At 45.2% G+C, this 11470-nt stretch overlaps 1 protein-coding gene across 2 annotated transcripts in view; it reads right to left on the bottom strand.

The window, feature by feature from the left end:
* Positions 1 to 1764: 1764 nt before the first annotated feature.
* Positions 1765 to 11470, bottom strand: part of LOC115639054 (ADP-ribosylation factor 2) — a 32690-nt gene continuing 22984 nt past the window's right edge. For both annotated transcript variants that reach the window (XM_030541360.1, XM_030541359.1), the window contains exons 3-5: positions 7576 to 7686; positions 5711 to 5835; positions 1765 to 3567 (exon numbers count right to left, since the gene is read on the bottom strand). In XM_030541360.1, the coding sequence (XP_030397220.1) occupies positions 3406 to 3567; positions 5711 to 5835; positions 7576 to 7686 (398 nt within the window). In that variant the 3' untranslated portion in view covers positions 1765 to 3405. The remainder of the gene's footprint in view (positions 3568 to 5710; positions 5836 to 7575; positions 7687 to 11470) is intronic.

Below are 11470 nucleotides of genomic sequence, written 5' to 3'. Positions count from 1 at the left end.
CAAAGGACAAGTTGGGAACTCTGCAAATGCACAGCTCTACTGATGCTGCTAGACCTTCACTAGCAACTAATGCCACTTGAGGTAAAGGAGCAACTCCTTTAACCACCGCGAGCAGCAGATTGTTATCCTCTAGTAGTCCAGCTGCTAGAGGGGAGTATGACACATCCTAGTGCTCTTGTGGATTACAATAACTCATTTCCATTAGAGACCTCCCTGCAGCAGAGCAGGGTCTTGGAGATGTAGCAAGTCAGTAACCCCCTTCCTGCCATAGGGATGGAGAGGGAAACATGTCAGGTATATATCTGAGCAGTCACCACATACCTGAGAGCAAGGCACACACTGGTGAGACCTCATCTGGAACACTGTGCAGTTCTGGTGTCCCATGTGTGACAAAGTTCCTCCTCTACCTTGGTGGGTCCTGTGCTTATTGGCAGATTTGCTCACCTCAGTGATTTTCCCCACAGTCTGGATCAACTCCTCCTGTGTCTGACCAGGAGTTGGAGGAATCCAAGCCCACCCTCTAGTCTGGGTTCCAGCCCAGGGCCCTATGGATTGCAGCTGTCCATAGTGCCTCCTGTAACAGCTGCATGACAGCTACAACTCCCTGGGCTACTTCCCCATGGCCTCCTCCAAACACCTTTTTATCCTCACCCCAGGACCTTCCTCCTGGTGTCTGATAACACTTGTACTCCTTAGTCCTCCAGCAGCACACCCTCTCACTCCCAGCTCCTCACATGCCCTTCCTCTCCTCTGGCTCCTCCTCACCTGACTGGAGTGAGCTCCTTTTTAAACCCAGGTGCCCTGATTAGATCACCTGCAGCCAATCAATGCAGGCTAATCAGCCTGTCTGCCTTAATTGGTTCTATCAGGTTCCTGATTACTCTAGTGCAGCCCCTACTCTTGTCACTCAGGGAACAGAAAACTACTCATCCAGTGACGAGTATATTTGCCCTCTACCAGACTCCTGTACCCCACTGGTCTGGGTCTGTCACACGTTTGAAAGAAAAAAAAAAATGAATTCAGACTGGAACAGGTGCAGAGAAGGGCTACTAGGATGATCCGAGGAATGGGTTTGTGTGTTTTTCCTTCTTTTGCAGCATGGAGTGTGGTTCACCTGGGAATCTCTCACCTAATCCATTCCCTGTCACTGGCCTTGGGCAGTGGTGGTCTCTTCTGTTCTTGACACAGCTTAGTCTCCTGAGGACTGAAAAGCTTTAGTTTAACGGAAGTTTGTGCTCAATACAGCAGTTTCAGGGTAAAATGTAATGGCCCATCAGACCCAGGAGGTCAGACTAAATGGTATATTAGTGGTCCCTTCTGGCATTAAGCTCTGAGAAATAAGATCCAGCAGTGGTCAGCACAGCATGCAAGCAGGCAGAGTTCTTCAGAGCCCTTCTTGCTGTCTGGCTAGGTCACCAGGTGAACCATCACTACAAACACCAGCTGTAGTGTATAGCTGGAGAAATGGAAAAGGGAGGCAAGAAGGAGCAGAAAGCAGCCATGGCAGAAATGACAGCATATGCGCTGTATCCTGGCCCCACAAGGCAGTCGTCTCCTCTTTGTCCTACAAAACTGAAATTGAAGCTCTCCAAGATGAATCCTTGAGCACGGCGTGGGGAGAACAGGACAAGCGGGTGGGGATTCCTTGATCAGTAGATAAGAAGGAACTGCAGGAATGAGATCGGTGTTCTTAGTTTGGACTGTTGACAGGGATCCATGTGTGCAAAAGCACACGGCTATCATCAATCACAAGCCCCTTCCTTATTCCAAGACAGATTCTCTTTATTACAGTGCACTTCTGAGAAGTTACAACATGGTTCAAAAACCAAATCCACATTTGGCTTGTATCCGATTTACACTTCACTTCCCTCTCCACATTGTATTTTTATAGACATACACTTTTGAACATGAATATATGAAACTTTTCTATTAAAAAGATATTTCTGCTTCATTTTCTCAATAGTCTCAGTAGATTTCAAATGGTTAAAAGACAGACATTCTCCCCTTCCAATAGCTAGAGGGTTTTAAAAAAAATTTTTTTTAGAGGCAAAAGAGTAACTGGACAATCTCTTCACTCAGCCTGTGCAAAGCATTACTGTCAATGGCAGAAGAGGGGCACCAGCCTTTTCTTCCACACTGTGACCAAAAGGGATGAGGGGATAGTGGAGACTTCAGGTGGGAAATACAAACACAAGTGTGGTAAGAGCATGTTTGACCCACCAAATGACAACAGACAGAAGGACTATCCCATACAGAGCAGTGTTTGCCAAATCACGTTTTGCTGAAACTGGAATGGATTTTTCGGACATGAGAATTGCTTACACAGCACTAGCCCAGGCTGCTCCAGTCTAGTCTCCCAAATCCCCTTTATCATTAGATTCCTTTCTCCCCCAACACCAAATTATTGACGTTCACAGACTGATCAGGTTGATCTTCATTGCAGGAACCCTACTGGTTAGTTAGAAGAGGTAACCGTACAAGACATCGCTATCCCTTCCCAGTGAGCGTAGGATGTTTTGTACAAAGCAGGAGTGGGAGCAGTGATCTTGGAAGTCTCATTTCCAGCCTGCCGATGGAGATGCTAATGTGATACCAGTAACTAAGGTCTTTTGAGAAATAAGTCACTTGGCCTGTCCAGACATCTGATCCCCTCTCTGAAGTCTCACTCCCCAGCTGAGCTTTTGCCATCCCATGAGTGAGGAATTAGCTGGAGGGGCTAATCTATGACTGGAGCTGGGGAAAACTTGATCCAAAGAAGCAACACAACTCCCTAAACAAATTACTTTACAATGAGGTATGTTACACACAGCAGAGTAGATTACACAGTTCCCACCACAGAACACACTGTCTATGCTACTGTTCAGCTGAACCAGAAGAGACATCTCGCTCTACGCAAGGATGCCTGGGTCAGGGGTTTGAAATACTGAGTAACATGCTGGTATATAGTCCCATGGCAACATTCAGAGAGTAAAATTATGTTTCTGCTGAAAAACGATGAAGGAAGAAGATCAAACTGTACACGACAACAGGCTGCACTGATAATGGGAAACACAAAACTCGCACAAGACAACTGCAACAACTCATTTTACATGCTAGGTTTACTTGTCCTTCAAGTGCCGAGGCGTCTTTTTCCAGTCATGTCCCATAGAATCCCCTAAGTTCTGCTTGCTGGTGTAAAAATGCTATGTTCAGAGCTATGGAAGGTAGTGTTTAAAATATAATACTATTGGTTTTATTTTACAGCATATTTAAGGCACAGTGTGAGAAAGCTGCTCCCACTCCCAGACGCGCACACCTGTGTGATCTCTCCCTCTCCCTCTCTCTCTCTCTCTCTCCCTCTGACAGACACACACACGCACACACAGCAGAGGCTGGCTGGTTCTGATGAGATGCTCAGGGAATTAATCACTTCTGATTTTTGAGCTGGTTGGAGAGCCAGTCCAATCCCTCGTAAAGCCCATCTCCACTGGTGGCACATGTCGCTTGGATGTACCAGCTCCTCTGACGAAGAGAATGCAAGCCAAGTTTGTCTGTGATCTCTGCAGCATTCATAGCATTGGGAAGGTCCTAAAGAGAAGTTTAATCACATAATGTTATAACTAAAAATGCTTTGCTGCCACTGAAAAACACATTAAGATTAAACATTTTAACTGAAACAAGGCAGGACATTCCAACGCAGTTCTTTAACTAGAGAGCTCTCTGTACACAGTGGAACCCTGTCAAAGCTACGGAATCCTTACTGGCTAACTGAGGAGTGTGCACGCACACCATAGTGGTGCACCATAAAGACAAGACAGGCTGATCAGGACCAGTGTTCCCTCTAAGCTGTGCATCCGTGCAGCCGCTCAGCAGTCAATCAAGTGCTGTGTACTTCAGGTGCCCCTCCCCACTGCCCCTGCCCTCTGCCTTGGAGCTCCTGGCCAGCTGCTCCTGGGAGCCTCCTGTGCAGAGTGGGGGTGGTGGAGGTTTAAGTCAGGGTGTCCCCCCCACCCATGTACCCGATCTCCGCAGAGTTGGGGGGAGGGGATGGGACATGACAGGGCTCAGGAGCAGAATGTGGGATGGAGCTGCTGGCAGCTGCTGCTGTGTTTGTACAAGCAGGCTTCAGACTGGTGAGTGCCGATCTACTTAGAGAGGCAGCATTCGCCTATTTGTGTGTGTGTGCAACACATGCAATCTCAGCCTCTCTTCTCTCTCACACACACACACACACACACACACACAGTCTGTCTCTCTTCACACAGTCACTGTCTTAGACAATCTGTCATAAACCCCATGTCTGTCTGTCACACCCATCCACCATCTCTCATATAGACACCCCCCCAGGCCCCGCCCCGCTATCCCATCTCTCTCCACACACACCACCGTCTCTCTACACACACACCATCTGTCTCTCCAACCCTCCCCCTCCACTATCTGTCTCACATACACACACTCACCTCCCAACACATACTTGTTGTATTGTTACTTCTTGGTACTTCCTGCAATGCACATATATTCTGTGTAATTTTATTCTTTCACAGTGCTGTTTTAGTTTTTTGACTGGTCTGTGCATTTCATAATTTTATTTTTCTTATGCTTAAATTTAATTCTTTGAGAGTGAGTTCTAAAATGCCTAATCTGTCCTAGTTGGAGTAATTATCCCTATGGTAACCTTTAAAAGTATATATTGTATCTAGGATTTTTGTTTCTACTAGTGGCACACATCTGCACCTTGATATTGATGCACATAACAAAATTCATTCTGCACATGGATGGAAAAAATTAGAGGAAACACTGATTCAGGAACCCACCTGTCTGCTACACAATTTACTTGAAGTGTTTTAGGGACATCTGAAAGCTTTAGAAGAAAGTGAAGCAAATAACTGAAGTCTGCTATGATGGGGAGATGAGCCCAACTATGAATTTCAGTATGAACGGTCTGACTTGTCATTTGAATTTGCTGTGTCTGCCATGCTAATGAACCGTTCACTGATTCCTACATTCCTAAGCAGGTAGGCAAAATGGCTGGAAGAACCAGCGGGAATGTCAGGCAACTATTGCAAGGCTGGTATGGTTTACAAGCAAATTTTAACTGGAGAGTTGAGTGTAGTTGGAAGAATCTAATCCAAACATTGACAGCAGGAGAGGGGCAGAGTGACAACAGATCAGCCTCGCAAGAACTGAAATATTTAGCCAGCTCAGGTACAAATACCATTTGCCCACCCTTCCCATGAGGATAATGAGGATGCTAAGAATATTTGCTCCACAAAATTAAGATTTACTCTCCCAGAACAGCAAAATTTCACAAGGCTGAATTACTAGAAGTCCCAGAACATTAAGGTTCTTCCCCCACCCCACCTAATCTCTCCCAGGCAGAGACTGCACCAGCGCTGTGCACTAGCAAGAACTCATTGGGTAGTTCTGGTTTCAGACGATAAATATTTTTATTTTATTTAGTAAGAACTAGAACATTTCCCACAGCCAGTTCATTGTCTAGCCTGGAACCTTTTCCTGATTAGGATCATAGACTTACAGATACCAAAGCCAGAAGCAACCATTGTGATCATCTAGTCTGACCTCCTGTGTAGTACAGGCCCTGGAACTGCTCCTCAATAATTCCTTTTGAACTAGAGCAGATCTTGCAGAAGATTTAAAGACTGCCAATGCTAGCAATCACAAGGGCCACCCATGAAGACCTAGAAGAGGCAGGGATCAGGAAACACCTCACCTGTTTGTTTACAAACACTAGTAAAACGGCGTCCCGGAGCTCATCTTCTGCCAACATTCTGGTGAGCTCTTCTCTTGCTTCATTCACTCGCTCCCTATCATTGCTGTCCACTACAAAGATTAAGCCTAAGCAGGAGTCAGAGGAGAGATGCAATCAGTGTTCAGTAATAACTAGGTCATGCAGGAAGGGCCAGACTGAGTCAGACCAATGGCCCATGTAGCCCAGTATCCTCTCTGACACTGGCCAGATGCTTCAGAGGGAATGAACAGCCAGGGCAATTTCAGGTGATCCACCCCTGCTGACCACTTTCAACTTCTGGCAGTTGGAGGTTTAGGGACATCTGGACATGGCGTTGTGTCCCCGACCATCTTGGCTAATAGTCACTGATGAACCTGTCCTCCATGACACTTTGACCTAGTTCTTAGATAAAGAAAAGTTAGCTAACCTGTCCTTTCAATTACATAGCCAAAGATTATGAATTTTCACCTTGTGCAAAGCTAATTCCTCAAGCTTCCACTCCTGATAAAAACACAAGTAAAGTTGGAGTATGGATGATAAGTCATCCCAGCCACTTTTATTTAACCAAAGACCCCAATGTCTGAAAGTGTCAAATTGAAACTGGGACATAATTTCTACTGCACGCTGCAAGAAAAAAGTTAACCCTGCTGCCCCTTTGTAAGCCTTTTAAAGTAATGCTTCTTAACCCAGGCCATCGCTATCACAAGCAAATCTGCAGCATCATATGGTTCTGGGACACAGTTAGGTTTTGTTTGGACAACTAACCAGCTATTTGGGTCTCCCAATGTTTTTATGGCCTAGTAAGCAGAGAGGCAGTCTAAAACCATTGCTGAACTGCCTGTTTTGTCAGCCGTGCATCTTCAGGTCAGCTAAGGAGTCAAGTTTCTGTGCACAGGAGTGTAGAATCACAGCATCTCAGGGCTGGAATAGATCTCAGGAGGTACCTAGTCCAACCCCTGCTCAAAACAGGACCAATCCCCAACTAAATCATCCCAGTCAGAGCTCTGTCAAGCCAGGCCTTAAAAACTTCTAAGGAAGGAGATTCCACCACCTCCCTAGGGAACCCATTACAGTGCTTCACCACCCTCCTAGTGAAAAAGTTTTTCCTAATATCCAACCTAAACCTCCCCCACTGCAACTTGAGACCATTACTCCTTGTTTGGTCATCTGCCACCACTGAGAACAGTCTAGATCCATCCTCTTTGGAAGCCCCTTTCAGGTAGTTGAAAGCAGCTATCAAATCTCCCCTCATTCTTCTCTTCTGCAGACTAAATAATCCCAGTTCCCTCAGCCACTGTAAAACATGCACGGCTCATATCCAGCAACTTGCTCTGCAAACCAAAAACTAAACTCCAACACTAAGCCTTAGTTTGAGCTTGTTTACAGAGTGAGGTATTAAAATTCAGAGGACTTCCAGCAATATCAACTGCACATGGATTCTTTCCCAGGCTTCCACCCTCCCAATTTCTTAAATAGGCCATTTTGGAGGTGTGGGCTGTATCTCAGGAAACCCTTCACTAAATTACCTGGGACTTGCACAAAAGGCTCTACTCAGGCTCTGAACTGCCACGTCAGTCACATTGATCTAACTGTGTGTGTGGCAGGTAAGAGTGGTTTCAAGAAGTGTTTAAACAGTAACCTTAACTATGGAAACCATAGCAGCCACTCCACAATTAGGTAAAGAGTTAAGGAGTGGCACAGAGGGGGAAGTGAAAGACAAAACATAAGACTGATGTTTGTTGGCTTAGAGACGCCATGGCTCAGGCCTGAACAGTCACAAGCACGAGGTGGACAGCATTTAGATGCGACATTTACAGTATGTATGAGGTTTAAATATGTGCACTTACCTTGTGTGTTCTGGAAATAATGCCGCCAGAGGGGTCTGATTTTGTCCTGGCCACCCACATCCCAGACCGTGAAGCTTATGTTTTTGTATTCCACAGTCTCCACATTGAAACCTGCATGGGGGAGAGAGAACTGGAATTTAAATATACGTCAAGCCGATAAGGGTGAAGTAGACTTTGCATTGCTATATTGCCTTTCATCCACGGAACTCAGAGCTTTTTAAGTATTAAGCCTTAACACCTGAGAGCTAGGCAAGGGTCACCATTTAAATGCAGACTCCTCTGAGGTGGAATGTGACAGTTGTTTGATAGCACACAGCAACACTACATTTTCTAATCTAAACTGTGAATATCATAGTCAACTGAAACTGCAAGGAAAGTAGGAAAACGAATTCTCCCAAGTTAGAATTTTGCCCACAGTCTGGAGTTAGTGCCTCATGTCTTCTCAGAAATGCAATATCATTCTGAGGTGGCAAAATTTGCAGATGATACAAAACTACAAGATATTTAAGTCCCAAGCAGACAGTGAAGAGCTACAAGAGGATCCCTCAAAACTGAGTGACTGGGCAACGAAATGGCAGATGAAATTCAATGTTGATAAATGCAAAGTAATGCATACTGGTAACAATCCCGACTATACATATAAAATGATGAGGTCTAAATTAGCTGTTACCACTCAAGAAAGATCTTGGCATCATTGTGGAAAGCTCTCTGAAAACATCCATGCAATGTGCAACAGCAGTCAAAAAAGCAAACTGAATTCTCAAGCCTGTTCTATGCAAGAGGTCAGACTAGATGACCACAATGGTCCCTTCTGGCCTTGGAATCTATGCAGAGACTCCTCTACCCAAAGCGACTGTTTAACCAAGGAATTTATGAACAAAGATGGAGCAGGTTGGTCCCATGTGTTAAGTTCACGAAAAGGGGAACTTAGCTGGGATCTTAGCTAGATTCCCCAGCTTGTGTAACCTTTCCACCTACTGTAGCTCCCTCTGTAGTTTCAACAGAAGAAGATGGCACTCGGCACTTCCTAGAGCCAGATTGTCCCTTTTTGTCTTTATCAGCCTCAAGCTTGACCTGGATGACATAGGCAAGAGAACTGCACCTGGTGATTCCTGCATCCAGTTCAATAGCTTCTGTTCTAAACTCATATACAGAGTTGCTTTGTGCTGTTGAGTGGCGGCTGTATTCTGCCCCAGAGGTAGCTGCACTTCAGCAGTGGACAGAGCAACTGATGGCTAGAGTTTGAAGCTTTTCAGGCTGGGTGGAAATGCAAAAGCTGTGTTAGCATACACAGTTTTGAAGTGAATAAATCGGAAAGAAAAAGGGGTATATGATGAGCAGGTCATTAGAGACAACACTACTTAGCGCTAACAGCATTCAGAGTATCTGGAATATCGTTAAACTCAGCTGTGCCAGGCTGGCCTAGAGCTTCACAGTTGATAGAGTTCAAGTTAAGGTTTTTAGGAACTCTCCAAAGGACCCTAATCAGGCGCCTCTACTACACACTCCATACAGGAGGGCCTCATACTTCAGCACGCCCCTTCAGTAATCTACACCTGAGTGCATAGGAGACTCCACCACCCAGAAAAGGACTTTATGATGTGAAGGGGACAGCCATGGCCTTGCATTCAAACACTTCGCAGAATTATCCTCCTGAGTACATCAATCAAGAGAAAGCCTTCCTAGTCAGGCTGAAGGGGCTTGATGGCAGATGGGGTATGTATTAACCCTCCTCCATGGGACAGACCAACTGCTCAATTTGATCTGAATTCCAGCTACCTGCAGCTTAACTCAGAAGGGTCACATGATCAGATGCATTACTGCACAGCTCAATGGTTCCAATGCCACTGGTGAAAGTTTTTTGTATCATGTGGCTAAGCAGGTGCAGTCCCACCCCTCCCCAAGCCCAATACTCGCATGCCATTTCCTGGTGGTAAATAATCCATCCCCAGTCTGTAACTTAAGAACTGACCAACAACTTTGTATTGGGACAGCACCTGTCCCCTGCACAGCGCCAAGCATTTCACAAGGTTTTTTATACTTCTCCTGCCATGTGTAAAGGGACTTGCCCAAGACAGAGCAGCAGGTTTAACACAAACAAAAGGAAGTACATCCTCTCAACACACAGCCAACCTGTGAAATTCATTATCAGGGGATGTTGGAGGCCAAAAATATAACTGGGTTCAAAAAAGAACTAGCTAAGTTTAGAGAGGACAGGTCCATCAATAGATGGTTAAGAATCCCATGCTCCAGGTGTCCCTGAACCTCCGACTGCCGGAAGCTGGGACGACAGGGGATGGAACACTCAAAATTGTCCTGTTCTGTTCACTCCCTCTGAAGCACCTGGCATTGGCCACTTTTGGAAAACAGGATGCTGGGTTAGATGAACCATTGCCCATAATAGGTCAGACCATTCTTATGTTCTTATGATTAAAAAAAGTGTTTATTATTTAAAGTTTTTCTTATTAAAAATCCTGCTTAAAATGAAATCCAAATAAGATACAATATACTGTATATACTCGTTCATTAGCCTGTTCATTTATACGCCGACTCCCCAAGATGGTAGGGTCATACAGTTTTTGCTATTTTTAGCTTTTCATAAGCTGACTATATTTCAGGGGTTGACAAACTTTGGCTCCTGGCCCGTCAGGGTAAGCCGCTAGCGGACCTGGATGTTTTGTTTACGGCGTTCACAGGCATGGAGCCCCTCAGCTCCCAGTGTCCACAGTCTGCATTAGCTGGGTTCCTATTGGCTAGGAACGGCGAACCCTGGACACAGGGAGCCGAGGGGCTCCATGTCTGCAGACGCTCCAGGTAAAAGACAATGTATTAGACTGGAATCATTGAACAGACTTAGAGTTTAAAATCATTAAATTTTGGTGTAGACCCGTTTATAAGCCGACCCCCGCTCTCTGAGGTGTCACTTTTTTACCAAAAATATTCAGCTTATGAGTACATACGGTATATTAAGGCCTAAATTACTTATCTCTCAAAACATTTAAATAAAACAAATATGCTGAATCCATGACTGAGCTCCTAGGAAAAGCTGAGTTAAAGGCTGCTTTTCTATCCAAAGAAAGAATCAGAGGGGCAAAAAAAATCTAACTTCTGAGATCACGAGTTATAAATATGGCACAATAGGTCACATGCTGTATTAAGGGCTTGATCCTGTGGGACACCCAAGAGCTGTGCTGGGGGTACAAGAGACTTGCAAAGTTGTCACAGGCATTGGGACCCAGTCTCTGACTTCAGAAGATACCATCACGTATCTCATCAGCATCATCCGCTGAGCCACCTGGGTGGTTATAAAATAGGAGTATGAGACATCTCCCTACCTGAGCTCTAATTGGCTCAGTTCTCAAGTTATGAATATGTATGACTTCACCCATCAAGGAAGCTTTCTCTCCAGGTAATGGAAAAAAACACTGATCTGCCCAGTCACTAGCAGCCCTTGCTTCTGGATGGTGCTGGGCACTTCCAGTATATGGCTTTGCTGTGTGAATATGTGCATGCGCGCACACAAGAAATCCAGTCACTTCTCAACTGCCTCCCTCTCTAAACAAATAAAATACCGCAGTGCAACAGGCATGTGGATTACCTGAGCACTCCTGAATGGTTAGTTCTTTGGTTTTTCTGGAGTAGGCGAGTTATGTGAGAAGGAGCAAAGTGTGCAACTAGAAAGGAACAACTCGGGTGTCAAAGCAGGACACTGGAGAAGAAGGGACAAATGTTCTTCAGAGTGCAGCTTCTAGTGTTGATTTCAATACCTGGGAACTGGAGAAAAAGATGCCACGGCTGCAGGTCGTAAGAGGCCCTATTTGAGAATATTTTCAAAATTTCCTTCAAAAAAGGAACATGGGCTAAATGTAAACAGTGCAACAAAAAGTCCAAGGCT

The sequence above is a fragment of the Gopherus evgoodei genome, chromosome 23, assembly GCF_007399415.2.
Source record: "Gopherus evgoodei ecotype Sinaloan lineage chromosome 23, rGopEvg1_v1.p, whole genome shotgun sequence".
NCBI classification, from domain to species: domain Eukaryota; kingdom Metazoa; phylum Chordata; order Testudines; family Testudinidae; genus Gopherus; species Gopherus evgoodei.
The sequence above is the reverse complement of the archived record's forward strand: the minus strand, read 5'-3'. Positions and strand labels throughout refer to the sequence as shown.